Here is a 21,922-nt window from a genome sequence, read left to right as displayed (position 1 = left end):
ACGGTGCAAGAAAAAGTTCACAAGAAGAAAGGAAACTGATCAAGGCGTCTAAGAATAAATTGTCTTACTAGTTTAAGGATGTGATAGAATGGTAAAGATAAAAGAAAGCCAAAATAGACTTCGGCAGAGGACTAAACTGCGTCAAATGGTCTTAATTCACCGCAAGAGAATTGCTAATGATGGTAGAATTTTGCATGAATTTAGATAGAATTAGCGAAATCAACCATTTCCGTTACTTTTCCGTAGTATTTGTACTAATAACTATTGGGTTGTTGCGACACAAATGCCCAGTTTTACGTTTCGTGAGAAACCACCCTCTGTAATGCAATTAATGAATAGACGAAATCACGAGTACGACGTCACAAAGACCGTACATGTTCAGAAAACAGGCTGGGATGCCCAGTCAATTTGGAGGCAGAATTTTAACACAGCCGTGTGAATATACCATGGAGAAGACGCAGCTATGAGGAGTTTTCCTTTACGATTTATAAAAGTGGAACACTCTGCACATCTAGACATTAAAAAAATATCGTCGGTGCATTTGGGCCAGTGGTAAGTGAACGCATCACACGCCGTTGGTTTGTGAAATTCCGTGCCGGTGACACACCATTGAACAGTAAGCCTCTCCGTCGTTGACGAGCAGCATGTTTTGATGAGCTCAGGAAGGTGCAAGCGAATAATCTGGAAAATGTTCGTGCAACCGTAGACCATACCACTGTCTTCCAGCGGCTCCGCATAATCGGTAAAATGAGAAATTTGGACTTATGGGCGTCACATGTGTTGACTGACATAAGGCAACAAGGATGAGCGACGTCCATAGTGTACAGTTCTCTGAGTGCATGGAATAACCGGTAAGATTTCTTATATCGAATAATCGCTTCTGACTAAAAGCAAACCTGCTGCGATAATTGTAAATAGTCAGAACAGTAGTTGGATTGTTATCAACGTATCACGATATTTTCGAAAACCACTCTTCCCCCACATAAGGAGTTGTTTCGTCTCCCTTACCCTAAAGGGCATAATCGTGGGACGTTAAATTGAAAGATTTCATTTCATAAGGAATTTTTGCTATTGTGGTGTTCCGTTATGCATGTGAGTCATTTCATTTTTCGTCGAGGCGGAATCAGCACTGCGGATTGTTACAGTGCTGAACTCCATGAAATGCACTGCAGACTTGTTTGCAGGCATCCAGCAATGATCAACAGACACGGTGTCCTCATGTTACGAGAATCCACGTTTAAATTTCGGTCAAAGGATGGAACAGACTCTCCATGAATTATAGTATGGAACCCTTCCTCACCCACCGTATTTTACTGACTTCTTTCGCACGAACTACTACCTTTCCTGCCATCTAGATCACTTACTGACAGGGGAGGACTTATCTGATGACCGGACGGTGCAACATGCGGTTGAGGGTGACTTCTCATCGCATACTCTAGCTTCTTTCGCCATATAATTCAGTCGTTGGCGAATCAATGACAGAAGTGTGTGGCTATAGCCATCGACTACTTTAACTAAATGTGTCGTTTCTGGTTCTAATTCAAGTCCAACGTATGATGGCAAGTTAAATCATGCATCATTACATGGTGACGACTTTTCCTGCAACCTATGACATTTTTATCCTATAAATTAGTTGTTTCTTGCTGTAAGCTACTCAACCGTATTTGCAAATGTTGCAAAAAAACATCAGAAGCATATCGGTGTGGAGATTTATATTACTTTCCTTGTTTCGAAATTCTCAGTAGCATATTCGACAAGGTTTGTCCAAGTGGCACGGGTTGAGCTAAACTTAAAAAAACTTAAAAGCAACCTGAGTTTTGAGCTTTTTATTAGCATATTATTGATATAACCAAGGTGTATCATACTCTTTTACAAGATTTTGGTCGTTTATTGGGAGAATGATACATTTTCAAAGTATTAAGATATGCTATACACATAGACTTAATATTTAATAAATATTAAGACTAGTCTAAGACTACCGTGAAATTCTGAATGTATTGAGTGAGTGAATTCTCAGCTTAATCTGAAATGATTGAAGGACAAATTAATGGATAGGTTGTATTTATATTTGAAATGACAAACCCAATTTTACATTTAGATAAATCTGTAAAACAAAATACAGTAATAAAGTTTTGAGATCGTAGGTGCCTAAAATGGAGGAATTATCGATTTGAACCATTCTCTTCACAAAGCATGGTCTGCGAATGTTTCTTTGTATGTATTTATACAAAAGAAGCGGTAAACAAAGGGGAATACGCGATAGAGGGGGCCTAAAGTTTGAACTTGCACCGCAGAATTCAAATAATACGATATATAGTATTCAGTTCGGCCCGAAAAAAAAAAAAAAAAAAAAGGAGACACGTAATTTCTCTTTAAGAAGACACGCTATAAGGAGACAAGGCGGTTTAAAACTTAAATTCGACAGTATTATACAAATCTTAATCCGATGTTCAACATTCTTGGTACAAGTAGAATTTCAGCCTTGTAAAGTTCATAGATGTATATACTCATGTTAGGGCGAGAATCAAAAGAGCTAGCGCCAAGAAAAGAAACCAAAAATTAAAATTCGACATTATCACGTAAAACCGACTAACAGATTTGCTTTGATCATATCTGGGAAACTTCCAAGAAATTTATAACAAATGATCGGATTAATATTACAGACTGGAAATAGAAAACAGATAACGACAGCTCGTACTCAGTCCTTGGTGGTCAGATTCAGTAATAGTATGAATTTGTTTATGAATTCAAATCTAAGAGGGCATGGATGGTCTTTTTTCTTTTCCTGGAACTGACAAGCTGTCTGCATCTGTTTTCGCAGATGGAAGGGAGAGAAAAATAAAGAATATACCATAACTTTTTGTAGATAATTAGCATATTGAAATTACAACATTTAAATCATAAAGTGTAAATGGCAAGTTGAGCTTCCGCTTGCAATTTTTCCACATCCGTTTACTTTTCTAATAATAATAAAAAAGTGATCTTTTATTACATGTAATGTTTTTATATTGCAGAAATAATATTTGCTATTTGTTATCCCCATAGCAGAACATGCCGCAATCTTTTTGCCGGGCTTGTGCAAAAAAATTGCAAAAGGATATATATATATATATATATATATATATATATATATATATATATATATATGTCCAACAGAAAAGTGTAAAAACATGTCTGCTATGTGTAGATGTCTTAAATGTACGGACAACTTGCATAATTTTTTTTTTTACGTCGCGTAAAGCTTATTTTTAACAATCACAAGTATTTCTTCTGCAGAATTCCTGCAGAAAATTTTTGACTTACATAAGCTCATCGCAGAAAGGCAAAGAAAGTTCTGCCATCGGGTTTGTTATTTGGTTAATTGATTTGGAACTTAGTATCTGTTCCAGCACCTAGGCTATGTAAGGCGTAACTAACGCGGAATCAACAACTTTTGCGCCCAAGTTGCTTATACTACCACATAGCCACGAGAGAGTTCTGGTACATATTACTTATATGATACAAACTAATAAGCACGTAGTAAGTACTTGCTGATTTAGCCATGCGTACTATATGAACTATAATAGTTATTGCTTCAAAATGCACCTATTTTCTGTTCTTGCCACTTTTCAATGGAACCGATGATGATGGAACATAGACAGGTTTTATAGTTCATATTATCAAATGAAAACAACTTTTTACTGTTTTTATCGTTCCCGAATACAGTTTGGTCTTCGGCCATGGAAAGCTTGCGAAAGACCCAGGTTCGATTCCCAGTGAGGGTTCATGTGGTTCTGATTGCATTTCAAGCACGTCTCATATACACTAAGAGTGAAAAAATGCATGGCTGTATCGTGACCGAATCCGTAACCTTCGGTGTACCGTGCTAGTGCGTTAACCACTACGCTACCTAGTCCGTTTCCTGAACAGCTATACTCTCTCTCATACTTGAAATCGGTGTTCCTTCACTAAGACCACATGGTATGTACCATAGTTTTCCTGTTGTGCTTGGACAATCCAGTATCCATATTCAGATCACTTCTGACGGTTGTATTATCATTATATTAACGAATGGAGAAAACAGCCAATTTTTAACACACCAGTTCCTCCAGCACGCCTTTGTTCCACGCGGTCCCCGCACAAACATGGTGTTAAGCAGCCAGTTTTATTTATTTATTTATTTTTACGCTTTACAATTACGCCATTTAGGTTAAAAACGAATGATAAACATTCAGTCATCTTTATCCGCATCCCCCATTCCCTTAGGTTTTATATTTCATGGAATTCCATCTTACACATAGTCTAGGGTCTAAGGGAATATTCAGTTTCCTACACCCAGCTGTTTTGAAGGTATGATAAAAGGCGGAAAAAAGTTCTCCCTAATATTCACCGCCTTCCATCCACTAAAGGTCACATTTCGAAAAAGAAAGAAAAAAAAATACAGCCCATATTTCACAGACAATAAACAGATTTAATTTCTTTGGCTCAACGGCTGCAAAAGTTGGTGAGCAGCAGGAAAAGTTTAAATCTCTTTATTTCTAGATAGCATTTCGTAGTACCCGGTTTTACCTAGGTCCTTCAGTTTATGGAGAACATTTGCACAAAATTTTATTTCTAGCGTAGAAGGGTTTTGGAGATCTATTGAAAATCGAAGAAAATAATAACTCAGTATCTTGCAGTCCCCCGTGAGGGTCGTATTCTGTAAAATTTCGTTACATTCACGTACATGAACATTGTTTAAACAATTTCAATTACCTTTGCAAAATGAGTTAATTGTATTCCTGCGAATTAACAGGAAAAAGACATGCTGACAGAGCTTTTTAAGTAACAGTATAGATTACGTTTATTTTTGACATTATCCCTAAAATATCCCTAGTAATAGCTTTTTGGAAACATTTGGTTGGAGAAAGAGGAACTTCGTCAGTGTGTTGATACGATCAAATTGATTTCTCTGCTTTGAAAAATATAAGTCGTTGTGAAAATTGTTTGGTAACAGGTATTACAAAAAACATATTTCCTACGTCGCACAGTGGGCCAGAATCAGAATCTGACTGGAAAAAAGTAGTTTTGGCAACTACGTCTAATCTACATTCGAACAGCACAGTTGTGTTAAGTAATAAATAAGGTTTCTTGCTGCGTATCAGTAAATACGGATAACAGCATATAGTGGCGGCAGCAGCACTTCAAAATTGATAGTTCATTATCTGTTTTGTAGCGCGCTGAATTGGGCTAGTATGAACGCAAGGTTTGCGGTTTAATTGCGCATGTGAAAAGGCAACGAACGATCGTAAAATAAGCTATGAGTAAAGGTATGTATATGTACTTGCTCTTTGACTAAAGTTTTGATTGATTGGTTTACGTTGCTGTTCTGTAGAAGCATTTCTAGAGAGTCGAAGTATTCACGTATTGAAGAACTGCTATTGGAAATACAGGAAATTGGAAATACCTCGTACAGGTTCTCACGTCACGAAGAGCGTATCTGGCTCGCTACACCTAACTTTGAAAAGACGATAAATATAAAAATCGGGCAAGAACGGGCAGTAGATCACAACTGTGTTTCGAAATACATATTTCAAACTACACCATGACTAAAGATCTCAATACAGACATGAACGTACATTTTTAAATCTCAATTTCAATTTCCAATAGCAGTTCTTCAATACGTGAATACTTCGACTCTCTAGAAATGCTTCTACAGAACAGCAACGTAAACCAATCAATCAAAACTTTAGTCAAAGAGCAAGTACATATACATACCTTTACTCATAGCTTATTTTACGATCGTTCGTTGCCTTTTCACATGCACAATTAAACCGCAAACCTTGCGTTCATACTACCCCAATTCAGCGCGCTGTAAAACAGATAATGAATATCAATTTTGAAGTGCTGCTGCCGCCACTATATGCTGTTATCCGTGTTTACTGATACGCAGCAAGAAACCTTATTTATTACTTAGCACAACTGAGCTGTTCGAATGTAGATTAGACATAGTTGCCAAAACTACTTTTTTCCAGTCAGATTCTGATTCTGGCCCACTGTGCGTCGGTAAGTTGACGCAACCAGCTTTACTTCTATGCTTTGAAAAATACTGAGTCGTTGCAAAAATTGTTTCGCAACAAGCATTACAAAAAAGAAAAAAAAGTATTTCCTGCGTCAGTAAGTTTGTAAAAGAAGAAATTTACACTTTCTGGTGTTGCATATTTTTATTTGGAAGTTAAAACAGTGAGATATGTAATACACAATTCAGGATTGGTATTTCTTTGAACACGAATTAGTCGCCGTGATAATTATATTTGCAATTATATTTTATTCCACCTTCTTTGTGCTAACTTATTTCTAAAAAGTCTGATGTGATATAGTTGATAACAGTCTATGAATTTCACAGCAAGGAAGTATTATATAAGGTCTTCAAGTCTGAGAGTTGAAATCTTACTTATATATCCAGCTGGATAATTCCTTTTATCTGTGCTATTGTGAACGTTAATCGAGAAGTTCCTGAAATAAAACACTGAACTGCTGAACAAGACTGTACTATTCATAAAAATAAATACTTTACATGTTACGTTTCGATCTTCTAACCAAGATCCTCGTCAGACCTAAGTCAGTATACAATGCAACCATACTAATATAATTGCCACAAAAACCTATCTGCTCCCTCATTGGTCGGAACAAATAGCCAATCAGCGACGCCCATTGAAGACAGCCTAAGCCAATCATAGACGCACAAATCTATGACGACTCGACCAATAAGGGAACATCTCAAAATAACAAGAAAAACATGATGAAGCAGCATTAACATATAATTCCCTGTGTTTGTCAATAAACGTTGTCCATTCTTTATTAATACTGAAGCCTTTACTCCAGTTCATTAAGTTCTTATCTCCTTTTTCTATCTATCATGCCTCCTACCATTTCGCAGACAACATACTTTCTTCATATTCTAACACAATAACTTTCTCCCAATGTCCTTCTTCCTTGACATGTTTGAATATAGCATTACTTTCTCTACTATATTTTACATCACTCTTATGTTGTTTAATTCTTTCATTCAACAATTTACCCGTTTCTCCAATACATTCCATATCACAATCTAGACATTTTGTACAATATATAACACCTTTTTTCTCCTTTCTCTTTTTATCTCCTCCTTTACTTCTCATTTACTTTAACAACTTCCCACTGCCTTTTCTGTACACTCTCAAACCCTACTTTCTTAACATCTTTTTTAAGAACTTCTGTCTCCTCCCCTAACCCAATAATACCTTTCCATATTACCTCTTTACCTTCCTCCCCTTCTTCACCTTTCCTGGAACCCACAGAAGCTTTAAAAATATCCCTTCTACTATACCCATTCCCGTATAACTGTTTTTCGAACTTTTTAATGTTCTCCTCTACATTTTTGTTACTAATGTTGGTCATTCTTGTCACGATATTTCTTATAAAGTTAGATTTTGTGCTTTTGTCCACATTAGTCTCCGCATTGCATTCTTTCTGGTACCATTGTGTTCTAATTCTCTTCCCTTCTTTACTCATCAAAATATCCAGATAACAAAGGCTACCTCCCTTTTCTATCTCTATTCCTGTCTCAAGCTCTAACTCTATTCCTTTTTCCTTATCCTCAATGCCTTTTACAAAATCCAGAAGAGTTGTAATGCTATATTCAAACATGTCAAGGAAAAATGACATTGGGAGAAAGTTATTGTGTTAGAATATGAAGAAAGTATGTTGTTTACGAAATGGTAGGAGACATGGTGGATAGAAAAGTAAGGAAACAGGACCTTAATGAACTGGAGTAAAGGCTTGAGTATTAATAAAGAATGGAAAACGCTTATTGACAAACACAGGGAATTATATGTTAATGCTGCTTCATGATGTTTTTCTTGTTGCTTTGAGATATTTCTTATTGGTAGAGTCGTCATAGATTTGTGCGTCTATGATTGGCTTTAGCTGTCTTCAACGGGCGCCGTTGATCGGCTATTTGCTCCGACCAATGAGGGAGCAGGTAGGGTTTTGTGGCAATTATATTACTATGGTTGCATTGTATACTGATTTAGTATGTCTGATGAGGATCTTGTTTAGAAGATCGAAACGTAACATGTATTTATTTATTTTTATGAATAGTACAGTCTTGTTCAGCAGTTCAGTGTTCCATTTCTGTTCTTATTTGCAAGACGTGCGGCAATGTTGTGTTGTCAGTGAGAAGTTCCTATTAAGAATTCTTTGCTTTGACATCAGGATGCAGCCTGCGGTGTTTTGTGCTGGATTAAAGAAAGTTAGAAATGAAACGAAATTCCTACTTTTACGTCCTACCATTATGCCCTGTAGGCTAAACGAGACGGTTGATTATTAATTTCCAACAGAGAATTATTTTCCAGTTTGTATAGAAAGTTGTACACAATTAAAAATGACTTCCATTGATATATTTACTTGGAATTAACGCATACATTAAACATTAAAGGAACCCACATGCTAATAATGAGAGTTTGATCCAGATTTGCGTCAACCAAAGATCGAACCCCTCCCTCAAAATGTATGTTCTAGGGATTCAGATGTCTTATTTCCTAGTTTCATTTCTTTCAAATTACTATATGAGTCTTATTTCATATTACAGGTAACTACGAACCATATTTGAGTCATAAATTGTAGCTAGTCATTTCTGTTCGTTCATAGTTCTCAATACTGATTGCTGTTATATCGAATTGAATGACATAACTTCGTGCATCATGTGTAGCTTGGGTTGTACACGTTGAGAAAGCAATTTTATAATAGTCTATAAATAAACTTACAATCATATATTACCTGCTTATCAATATTTCACATATTTCACAAAAGAAAGAAAGAAAAAAAAACTCGGAGTGTATTTTGTAAGAAATTAAACCAGCTAACCTCGCAGATACACCTAGTCATGTTAAATGGTTATAGTATTTTATTTATTTATTTATTTATGACTTCTTTTACGTGGCGAAGTTAAGGCTCTGCAGCCTTCTCCGAGCACTTAACCACGTGCATACATTATGTATTTTTTTTTTTTAAAAAAGCACCAATATATAGAAAATATTAACAATTACAATAAGAAAAGTACTGAACCACATAAAAAGAGAATATACTACTTAAAATAAAAAAATGGTTAAACACTTCAAAAACAAAAATTGAAAATATCATACAATAGAGGAAACAAAATAACATGGAGAAAACCTAAATTGCATATTGCCTATAGCGGTAAAAGAAGTATGAATATATAAGCTGTACAAATTAGCATAGGTTACCTATTGGTTGTGTGTTCATATGTGGGTTATTAATAGTCTGGTAAAACGAAGATGCCTCATGTGCTACCAGTATCCTTATCTTTACTTAAGAGAAGGGAATTTACAGATTTTTTAAATTTGGCAACTGTGGAAACGTTGTGTGTTAATTGGGGTAAACTGTTCCAGAGGCGTGTAGTACTTACTGTGAAGGATTTTGAGTATGAATCAGAATTGTGACTGGGTATGGAGAGCAAGAAATTATCTTGTGATCTTGTGCTTCTAGTATGAAAGTCAGATAAATATAAAAATCTACGGGCTAGATACGATGGTTCTGACGTAGTCAGTATTTTGTACAATAGGGTAAGATTATGTAAATTTCTTCTTCCAGCTACCGTCAGCCATGACAGTTTTTTATAAAAAGATGTGAGATGTTCCCTGTAAGTTATATTGAAAATAAATCTAATGCAGGCATTTTGGACTCTTTGCAAGCGCTTTGATTGATTTTCTGTTAGATCAGAATAGACTGAGTCGCAATAGTCAAGATGTGGGAACACCAGTACCTTGACAAGTTTGATCTTCAAAGATATTGGTAAGAAATTTCTTAGTCGATTTAACGTATGCAGGGCACCAAATGCTCTCTTACAAACTCCATTTATTTGATCTGACCAGGAGAGATGTTGATTTAGTATGAGTCCCAAATTTTTGACAGTTGTAGAGAATGGAATAACAGTATTGGACAATTTTATATTTGGGAGCTGATAGATATTAATAGAAGAAAGAATTCTTTGGGAGCCAATTAAGATGCACTGCGATTTTGTTGCATTTAATTTTAACCCATGAGCCGTAGACCAGTCACTGATTTTGTTTAACTCGGTATTTATTTTCTCAATCGCATTATTAATATCTTGTTGGGGAAAAGAAGCATATAACTGAAAATCATCAGCGTAAATGTGGTATTTACAATATGTGAGAATTTTAGGGAGATCATTAATGTAAAGGGCAAAGAGAAGGGGACCTAGTACGCTACCCTGCGGCACTCCACTGTTGATACAATGCCATGTCGATATGTGATCCTGATTGATCACTACTCTTTGTTTACGTTCGTGAAGGTAAGAATGAAACCATTTAACCACTGGTTCAGAAAAATTAAACAATAATGATAATTTCTGAAGTAATATGTCAAAATCAATCGTTTGAAATGCCTTACTATAGTCAAGTAGGGTAAGGAGCGTCAGTTTTCTGTTATCAATAGCCCATCTTATATCCTCCGTTACGTTTACTAGTGCAGTGCATGTGCTATGATTACTTCGAAAACCAGATTGAAATGTATCCAATAAATTATTTGTTGTTAAGTATTCCCGAATTTGATCATTTACAATATATTCAAAAATTTTTGAAAGCACGGGAAGGACACTGATAGGACGATAGTCTGCAATATTATCAGCGTTGTTCTTTTTTGGAAGTGGGCGGACCTTAGCGAGTTTCCATACTGTGGGAAAAGTACCTGTGGCAAGAGAGTAATTAAAAATGTCAGTGATAGGATTAAGTACATGCGGTAGGATTTTCCTAATCATGGTTATTGAAATATCATCTGTACCAGTGGCTTTAGATTTAATTCTTTGGATCGCTTTTAAAACATGTGCAGGCTGTACGTGAGAAAACGAGAACATAGAGTTAATTTCCGAGGCTACAATATTATTCATTGTTTGCAGTTTCATGGAGGCTGGTATCATATGGCTTTGACAGAAAAAAATGTTCAATTCATCTGGCGTATAGTTAACTGCGTTCTTGGCTATGTTTCTTCCAACACCTAATACTTTTAGTCGTTTCCAAAGAACTGCTCCATTATTTTCGAATTCAAGTATTTCATAGGCAAAGCGCCGTTTTGCCTTCCTTACTTCTTGAGTGCAACGGTTTCTTAATATCCTATAGTTTTCGAATTTTGTATTGGAATTTATTGTGCTATCACTGGAAGGATCACTATTTTTAACATGTTTCCTGTATGCTCTATAAGCTTTATCTCTCCGCGCCATTAACGAACGTAATTCATCGGTTAACCATGGTGATGGTGGTCGCGAAACACGTTTCTTAACTATAGGGACGTGTCTATCATACAAATTTATTATTAAAGAATTTAGAGTATTTACCTGCTCGTCAACTGTGGGGAGGCAGTTTATTAAGTGCCACGGCAAGCAGGCAGCGTCGATGTTCAGGTCTACTTCATTCATGTACCTAAAGTCTCTGTATGATGTGAATTTAGTTTTATATTGCGGAACTCGAAGTTTGTAGGATATATATAGCATATCATGGTACGAGATGTCCGGTGTGTGGATTTGACCGTGGCTAATTACATGTTCTTCCTTGGATACCAGTATCACATCTATCCATGATTCTGAGTTCCTTATGTGATGGGTTGGACCAAGAGGACATATAGCAAGGTTAAGGCCCGAGATCGTATCCCGATATTGCAAGACTTCGTCTTTCGCTGTTAAAAGATCCCAATTTGTATCACCCATTATTATGGAATGCTGATAATTGGGTAAATGTTTTGCAATATCGTCAACAAAGTTTATGAAGGATGTACGGGGGGGACGATACACAACACTCAAAAGCAATGTCTGGTGACCTACAGTGACTTCGAGTATAATATATTCTGAACTACTGTTATATACACCAGCTGACTGAGACAGAAGTTTGACCTGGAAGTTGTCTCGTACGTATATTGCCACACCCCCGCCGCGTTTACCCTTTCTATTGTTTGTAAAGAGATGGAAACCTGATAAATGAACAGATAGCAAGTATAAAAATAGGAATGTACGAAAAACTTACTACTTTGTTTATAGCCTAGGATGTTCAGAGTATCAGTCATTAATTCTACTTTTCTGACAATAATTAACTTTAAACAGTAGTTATACTTAATAATAATAATAATAATAATAATAATAATAATAATAATAATAATAATAATAATAATAATAATAATAATAATAATAATAATAAACACGGTTTTCAGGTTTTTTATCATCATGCGATTGCAGAAATCTTATGATAGTGTATGTTCGAATTCTTTATCTATTTTTCCTCATTGTTTTCGACGAATTACGTACGATACTTGAGGCGTTATAAATTGAAAATAATTGCAATATTGGATTACCGTATCATGGAAGTGAAGAAAACCACAAGAACAATTATAATGAGATAACAATCTTACTTGAAATGCTTTGAAATTTTTCAGTTATTATCGGCAAATAGAAAGTTTTAAATAAATAAATAAATAAATAATAATAATAATAATAATAATAATAAAAGAAATGATATGAAACTTCTAGTTCTATGTTTCACGTTATGGTCTGTGGGATAAAGAAGAGTGCTAGTTAATGAAAATAAGCGAATATGAAGGAATTGGTAGAATGAAAATATGAGTGGAAACATGAGAACTCACGGGCAAGATACTTAACACAAATCTATGTTGCCTTTGGTCAAACTAGAGATCCCACGCACAAGAGGTGAGCGCTCTGCTACTGAGCCACTGTGCTCCTCTATAAAAATAATAAAATGGAACAAATGAGTATTGTGATAATGATAAAATACAAGACTAATGCATTGAGGGATAATTTACGAGAGAGACGAAGATTTCGAATTAAGAACTATAAATATTTCAAACTTAGTTACTTGCTACGTGCTTTACTCCTTTTAGAGCGGTACCGGGATCGATTCCAGGTGAGGGCACTCGGTCGAAAACGTTTAAAAGCTTTTACAGGCCAGCCATCCTGAATGAGGTTTTCCTGGGTTTTCCTCATTCACACCAAGCAAATGCCGGGGTGGTACCTACCATATAGGTCCCAGGCCGCTTCGTTGTTTCCCCAATCCTTTTTTCCTTCCCTTTTCGCGGATAGTATGCTCGCCGAGGGACAGCATCCCTCAAAAAGTGACGGACTAACGTGGTCATAGATGCCGAAAGCCCAGAAATCTAAATCCTAAATCCTTTACTCCTTTTAATCCGAGGATTTGACAGCTGAGTCCAAGGGCCTGTTGGGGATTTTTTTTTTTTTTTAACTCAGAATTTAGAAGAAAACTACTGTATTTCTTTTTACTGTTTCGCTTTGGCAAAGGACATTGTTCACAGAAACTAATACTACTACAGTATTTCTAGAGAATCACTAACATAACATACAAGGTAAAGCAATATTTTACAATCATCATCATCGTTATCACCATTTTGATAAGTAGTAGTTTTGAGTATAATAAACCTTGAAACAAAACTGCACAACATGTGATACGAACTGTACAACAATGTATTTTTCAGTAACTGAAATAGCAAGACTGAACCGTAAGCGAGACATGTCTTGAAAACAATCAACATCAGTATTTGTAGAGCTCCATATTTTTAACAAATGACTAGTTGCACAAATTGTTGTCAGAGCTCCTAATGTATTACACAATAAAAACTTCCTTAAATATGCTCAATACATTTTAACATGTATTTCTCAAAATGCAATATTTATGTCGACATACACATAGAGAGAAATATAATGCACTCCTAGAGCGTTTAAAATCGACTTATACAATTAATATAAGAATTTACAGACGGTTAAAAGCGATTCACCCAGCGTTAGTAGAAAAACGATCTAATATAATCTATAATTGGTAAACTTCCAGTGTTTGACAGAGTATATACCTATTCCGCAGTATATATATAGGGCTTGAAAAATGCACTCGCTTGCTCGTCAGTGGCGAGTACTCTTTTACATTTGGCGAGTAAAATCCGATCAATCAAAAACGTGAAATCATGTGAATTACGTCACACTTTTTTTTTTTTATTATTTGTAAGAGACATGCTAATAAACAAAATAAAATATATTAATATGTTGACTGTGTCGCAAAGTGATTTTTGTTTATTTGTATAAACACTGTGACTGCAGAATAGTCTGGCTAGTGGAATTTTTGGCTCGCGAGTACTTGCAACTTTTGGCTCACGAGTATATATATATGTAAACCGTATATGCTCTGTTGAATAGGTATATAACTTGTCAAACCCGGGAAGTTTACAGATTATATCAGTAATCTCATAGCTTGATGGAGTGTGTTTAATCGTCTGTAAAATCTTTTGCGTAATCGTTCTTGTTGCGTAAGCAGATTTTAATACTTACTCGTTTGTGCTTGTTAAATTTTTTTTTTTAAATAATACTGATTTTTTATTTACTTTTATTTTTAGGAGGAGCAAGAAAGAATCCAGGAGTCGTTAAAGAAACAGTCAGATAAAGACAGAGACAGAAGGGATAGAGATGATGGGAAAGATAGAAAGCGAGATAGGAGTAGAGATCGGTGAGTAAGCGAATAATGTTGAGATTTTCAAATAGCAATTCTGTTAGCAACTGATAACATTGAAATTTTGCAATTAAGAGTGTAGTATGTGGTATCTATTTAAAAAGAATGAATTTCATTTAATTTTGTAGTGGTGATAGATTAAGATGTTATCAGATGCTAATTTAAATTTTCAGATGCTAATTATTTCCTCCCTTCCTTCCTTTTACTACCAAGACCATATAAGCACAGATAAATATCACCTGGAATGGAGAAGCTATACATTGTGAAAGTGTCGTTCAGAGTGATTGTTCTCTTCTTCTGGTGTTCTGTTAGTGCTTTGAGATGAAAATACGTACTGCCAGCTCATACAGCCCCCTCTCCCATATACAGTATATATATTGCTTGCCAAAAGTTAATGAAAACATCAACCAATGGGGGAGGCAAACTGCAATTTGACGCCGATCCCAAGCTAGGTAAAATGAGAAGGGTTGACATCACGACACCCAGTCATAAAAGCTACTCCAAAACGAGCTTGATGGATTCTCTAAAATATAAGACTCAGAAAATGCTAGGGCGTATCCCGTAAGAAACACGTAGTCTTCGCCCGACTTCTGTGAGAAATGGGCAAGAACTACCGAGTCGAGGACAGGTTCAATTAAATAAGCTAGTTGACGTGAGGGTAAAAGTGGCAACGATTAATGTTGAAACGATGGATGGACGAGAAAGAGAAGTTGTAGATTTGATGAGACAAAGAAAGTTGGAGATCTTGTGTTTACCATATTGATTGGAAGTTCATGAGTAGATAAAACAGGACGACGCAAAATGGAGAGCTGAAAATTTAATTATCTATACCGAAAGAGAAAAAAATTAGGTAATCGTTCAAAGAAAGGCATGAAAAGAGTAAACTTGCAGGAATAGGATGTGGAAATGGAGCGTAAAGAATAGAATCATGCGAATGACAGCAGAGAAGACTTTGAGTAAATCATCAAGATAGAGTCGTCTTGATCGAAAGAGAAAGTTCAAGAAGCTATTAACGCGAAGGAAGAAGCAAGAAAAAGTGGAATGCTTCTGGGACAGCAGGGGGTAAGTGTAGCTTCAAGACGGCTAATAAGGCAACAAAGGGAGCTTTGGCTGTGCTGATAGTGAAATGTATGACGAACTTGAAACACCAAGTGGAGTGAAGAAGCTATACAGGTTATGAAAAAGTACAGGCAACAAAGGATATTACTCATATTATACAAATTAAAAAAAAAAAAAAAAGACCAAGCATTCATGCTTACCGATGATAACACGATCATTGAGAGATGGCCGGGAAAAAGTAGAGGAAATGTTAAAAAGAATGAAGACGGAAAAACAATATGCCCAAATGATATACTAGCAGAAATATGGAAAAGTTTGAAGCCAGAAGATATAGATACTGTATGGCAGGAAAATGTGCCAAGTAAATGCAAGGATATTGTTACTGTACCTAATGTTAAGGAGAAGGGAGATGTCCAGAACTGTAGAAACTACAGAGAAATCAAATTAATGACACACAAAATGAAGATTTGGGAGAAAATTATAGAAGGGCAATTATGGGAGAAAACTTCAATAGGAGAACAGTAATTTGGATTTATGCCCCCCCCCAAAAAGTGCAACGGACGCAATTTTTATACCAAAACCAGCCGTGGAAAAGCAGCAGGAAAAACAAAAAGAATTTAATAGATCGTGGTCTTTATTGATTTCGATAAAGCCTACGATAGAGTACAACGTCAGGAAGTTCATTAAAGTGTGCGTATAAATCGGAGACTGACTGTATGATTCATAGCAGAAGAAGTGAAATTTGTGGAAAATTTTAACTGTAGACCTTGACAGCACAAAATGTGTGCCAAAATAGTCCCAAAATATCTCACCGATTAACAAAAGCAAAGGAGAGGAAAGTGCGCAGAGACCCGTTAGAGAGGCAGAACTAAGTTTTCGGCTAATAATCACAGTCGAGGACTCTGAAGCAAAACGACAAAGTGCCCAGTGGAAAACAGCTGACTCCTATGACCGTAAAGTTCCAGCAATCAAAATCACAAATCAGAACTATGTTGATAACATTTTTTTGTATATCTATGGAATCGTACATCATGTCAGGTCGGTCATGAGGTCAGTTAACCAAGTGTAGTATTTGGGAATGCTACAAATAATTTGTGAGAAGGTGAGACGCAAACAACCAAAACTTTTCGCGAGAAACTCATGGCTTCTCCATCATGACAATGCACCTGCCCACACAGCACTATGGTAGACCATCCGCCGTACTCATCTGATCACGCACCGAATAACTTTTTTCTTTATCCAAGGATCAAAAGAGAGTTGAAAGAAAGGCATTTTTGATGACATTGGTAACATTAAGGCTAACACGACGACAGCTTTGAAGGCCTTCCTAGAAACACTTTTAGAAGTACTTTGAAGGGTGGAGTAGACATTGGCATCAACTTCCCAAGGGGAATACTTTGAAGGTGATCACACCAGTGTACAGTAAAAGTTTTGTAGCACATTTTATGAAATGAATTCGTGAACGAAATTATTAGACCTCATGTGTATACAGGAGATAAGACCCAAGTAAGAAGTAGTGCGATATTACAAGATAACTAAAAAACTTCTTACCGTCCTAGAGCAGTGATAAACAAAGAACAATACAGTGGACGGTACGTACCTTTAAGTTTCGAAAGAATCTCCATCAGCATCTAACACCTTTTACCAAAGTTACTGCAGCTGCACAATACCCTGGTGATAACACCCAGCGGTCATAAATGCAAAGAAGTCCGTGAGTGCGTTCCGCAGGTCTCCCTCATTTGCGAAGGATCTCCTACAGAGGTGGCTGTTGAGGAAATGAAACTGGTGGTAATTTGTTGGCGCGAGGTCTGGTAAGTATAGTGCATGGCACAGTGTCTCCCAGCCAAGTTGCTGAAGGGTATTTCGGGTCCTCTTTGCCACATGTGGTTTGGCTTAGCATTGCTGGGCAGGAACAGCACATCCTTGCGATTCCCCAGTGCCGACTCCTGCCGCAATGCACGGTGCATCCTTTGCAAATGCTGAGAGTAGAGTTCAACAGTGATGATCTGATGAGGTGGAAGAATCTCGTAATGCACCACTTGTCAATTTCACCATACAGAAAGCATAAACTTTCGTGGGTGCATATGTGGTCTTGAGATGTGAGGAACAGGGTCACGTGGCAACAACTAATATTTAGTACTCTCGGGAGTGTCATAGAGGTCCCATTTTTGTCACCAGTGAGCAAGCAATGAAAGATGGGTGTGTTCAGGTGCCGAGTGAGCAAGGACAAACAAACTGTCACTCGTTGTTCCTTATTGGCTGCCGACAACGTGTTGGGTACCCACTTCTTGTGTGACTTTTTATTATTATTATTATCCCCTGCAGGTTCAGTGTGACTGTTTCAGCGGAAACATGGAACCTTTCTGTAGATTCATCACGTGTTAGACCACCGTTCTCCTTGATGGCTGCTTTCAGGGCCTCGTCATCCAGCACATGTGGTGTTCCACTACGAGGTTCATCTGAAACGCTTACATGTCCCGAACAGAATTTCTGGAACCAATGCCTTGCGGTGCGTTCGTTTATGGCACTCTCCCCAAATGTCTGGCATATGCGGCAGCTGACAGATGTACTTTAAAGTGATACAACAAACACACGTGAACAAGCTGCTTAGATATTCCCATTTCTCTTCGTTACTGGAGGAGCTATGACATGTGTGCGCGCAGCGTATCTATATTACTGACGGTCAATGGTCAGACTAACTGCTGATCGCTTGGCACGTGCTTCATTTTAGTTTCCTCTCTATGAGTGCATGATTAATGGGACCTCAAGAACGGCAAGAACTTTTGTGGTTATCTTGTAATACGCCAAATCCCTGTTAGGGCTGGATTATACCAGAGCTCAACCTTAGGGGGTACCTCTTCAAAGTTATTATGGATGTTATAGCTCAAAATGTGCGGCATGCAGCCTTCTGGTGTTTGATGTTTGCCGACGATATTGTACTGTACAGTACAAGTAGAGAAGAAATTGGAAGAAAAGTAAAGAAGTCTGTGGAAGATAGAAGCTTAAAATTTAGCAGAAAGAAAACGTAATATCTCGATTCCAACGGAGAAGGTAATGGGGACGAAAGGAAGACTACAAGAGTAACACTTGAATGTTGTGGAAAAAAAATAAATATTTAGACTGGTCTGCTGCTAATAGAATGGTGGTTTGTACGTAAAAATAACACTGAGAAGGCAAAATGGATTGCGACATAGAAAGAAAGTATGTGGCGCTCTGTGTGACCGCAGAATCAAGCTAATTAATAAAGGGATGATTTACAAAACAGTGGTTAGATCGGCAATGATATACGGAGAAAAAACATGATCAGTAATAAAACACAGGAGAAAAGATCGAATGTTACTGAAATGAGAATGCTATGCTGGATGTGTGGGGAAACAATAAGAGAGAGAGCAAGAAATATGAATAAAAGAAACAGTTAAGGTTGTAGAGATATCTAAGAAAATCCAAGAGAGAACACTACAGTAGTATGGCCATCTAATAATTAGAAACGACTATGTGGTCAGAAGAGTGATGGCAATGGAAGTGGATAGGAAAATACATAGAGGGAACCAAGAGGGAAATGGAAATGAATGGTTAAGAATAGCCTCAAGAAAATATCTAACAGGGGAATAATTGCAGGACAGGGCTTTATGGAAATGACTCATCACAAACATAGAACCACAGAAGTGGGAAAAGACTGAGAGAAGGAAGACGATGATTGGAAAACAATAAGTCCTTTCGTTAAACGCTTCACTAAGTAGACAAAGGAGAGAAACAAGAAGAAAAGAAAGAAAAATTAAATGTGAATAGGCTAGTAGGAACCATGTTGGAACGCAGAACGCAGTCATGTTATGTTACCATGTAAATATGTTTCTATATATATATATATATATATATATATATATGAAGCTTCCAATGAATGTTATTGCATACATAAATATAATCCTGACATAGGCCAACTCCGTAACTATTGAAGATATGAAAAAATGATAAGACAGCATTTTCATTGCCAAGTGTGGGTTGTGAATCTAAAATGGCGGATTTTTCGTAATCGAACCAAACGTTTAAGCTCGACACTGGTATAGCACCCAATAATAAAGAAAAATGCAACGTTGTCACGTCAGTGGAGGACAAGATGGAATGAAATAATCTGGAGCGTAAAATCATTCGTTTGTCTTCCTTGTATACCTCCTCTCTTCTACCCCTACCCTTTATGGTGCTGACGTCACTGTCGTGGACTTTGCAAATAGGTCTGCTCCTTTGTTCTTTAATTTGCTCCCCTTTCTATTCTCCTTGGCCCTGGGTATTTACGCTCCAGATTATTTCATTCCATCTTGTCCTCCACTGACGTGGCAACGTTGCATTTTTCTTTATTATTAAGTGCTATACTAGTGTCGAGCTTAAACGTTTGGTCCGATTACGAAAATTCCACAATTTTAGATTCACAACCTACACTTGGCAATCAAAACGCTCTCTTTATCATGTTTTCATATCTTCAATAGTTACCGAGTTGGCTATGTCAAGGAACTTTTGACTCTCTCGGTGTATATATATATATATTAGGGTGGCAACGTAAATTCACTTTTGTATTTTTAATAGTCTCAGAGTCAAATTTTATTCCTTTTTACCTCTAAAGTTTAGTACAAAAATTTTGAAACAAATACACAATATTTAGTGGTCGCTCAACGCATCCATAAATTAACTTAAAACCACTAAAATGTGAAAATTCACATATAAATACTATGAAATTCAAAACTGTTTGGAACCATGCTTTAGTAGCATTTATGTTTTTCCAATGTATATTTTTTAAGTATTTAAGTTTGCGAAAGTATATTCAACGCAATAAACAAAAAAATGCTTTGACTGAGAATGAATTTACTTGTGGTGAGCAAATTTCTTTCTGTGCTGCTCTAGAACGTGAAGAAGAAATTGGGCCTGATCTCCTCATTGGTCAGTTTTCCATTGAAGTTTTGAATCAATGCAATCCCTCGTTCTGCCAGATAATTTACAACATGCAGAGCTTTCACATGCTCTCGAGACTGAAGGAAAATATCGTTCGTTTCCCATGTTTCAGGGTTTTGTAATAAAAACTCTGTGGAGATCTCTAATGCTTCAGATAGCTTTCTGATGTTCCTTGAAACAAAGTCACTAAGGACTTTATGCTTCATGGTCTCCTTATATCTTAAGCGCAAGAGTTGTTGTTCTTCACTTCCATTTCTACATAACGCTCTAACGCTCTTTCTTCACTGCTGCGGGATCTTCAGGATCAAAGAAACTGAGACCAATAAGTGGTTTGCTCAAATACCGCTGATGCCATGAGAAACTGTGCATTGCTGTTTCTGCAAGTTTTGCATTAACATTCTTGTAGGAATGAATGCGTCTTAAGATATTCAGATCATTCCTTGAAGCTGAAAGGGCAAGAGAAGAGGAATACCGTGCCTTACAATACATTGTGACGACAAATATATTGAAGTCACGAAGCCCGTTCAGCTCACGAATTGTAAGGTGGAACTGTGACCGGAAAATATATATTTTCAGGCAATAAATGAATTTCGCCATTCATTGTGCATGATGGTATGCTCCAAGAACATAGAATGTGATACCTCCTGGAAGAACGTTGCTAAGAAATATGAGAGCAAGTTGTAAAAGTTCTCTGTAATCATGTCTGGGTTGATAGTGCTTCAGTTGCTGCTTGAAGGAAGATATCAGTTCATATTTCTCCGGTGTCAAAGTCTCTGCGACAGCTTCGTCCTGCATTCCGGTGTCGAACTTCAGCTTGTCAATTGAGTTCCATGCCTCAGAGAAACGTTGAAAGTGTTTTATGTTTGGACCCATTGAAACATCGGAAACCGTGTCGAACACACCGCCACAATTAGTTCCATTATGTGATGTCTGCAAGGACTCTGATCTGGTTCTTCTGCATTTTCTGTTCCCGCAGGGTACAAGCTCCATTTTGTGACTCCCTATTAGGTGATGATGTCTCAAAGCACATGAAAGTCATAAGTGGTTCTGACATAGTCTTATATAAGCACTTCCTAGCACATTTAAGCATTTATTTCACTGGGTTTTTGTTGCAAAAGTAATTGATGTGTCAATTGTAAATATAATTCAAAGAACTCAGAAGCATGATTTTTACTTTTATAATAAATGTTGGACTGTTGGTAACATTTTCTGGATAACCGGTTCGTACGCATTATCCGTCGATTCTTTCCAAAATTTATTTCTAGAAAATAATCTCATCTAAGAGAGAGCATCCCTCAGCGAGTTCTCCTTGGAAAGAACAGAAATACTTAAGAAGAAAACTTAGGCTGGAAAGAACAGTGACCAGGGAC

At 36.8% G+C, this 21,922-nt stretch overlaps 1 protein-coding gene across 10 annotated transcripts in view; it reads left to right on the top strand.

The window, feature by feature from the left end:
* The window catches only part of Srrm1 (Serine-arginine repetitive matrix 1), a 211,433-nt gene that overhangs the window by 104,275 nt on the left and 85,236 nt on the right, over positions 1-21,922 (top strand). For all 10 annotated transcript variants that reach the window (XM_081759292.1, XM_081759288.1, XM_081759287.1 and 7 more), the window contains one exon: positions 14,440-14,549. In XM_081759292.1, coding sequence (XP_081615418.1) covers positions 14,440-14,549 — 110 coding nt within the window. The remainder of the gene's footprint in view (positions 1-14,439; positions 14,550-21,922) is intronic.

Source organism: Thermobia domestica, chromosome 5 (genome assembly GCF_964235325.1).
Source record: "Thermobia domestica chromosome 5, izTheDome1.hap1.1, whole genome shotgun sequence".
Lineage (NCBI taxonomy): Eukaryota > Metazoa > Arthropoda > Insecta > Zygentoma > Lepismatidae > Thermobia > Thermobia domestica.
Note: the sequence above shows the minus strand (reverse complement) of the source record. Positions and strands in the feature narration are given on the sequence as shown.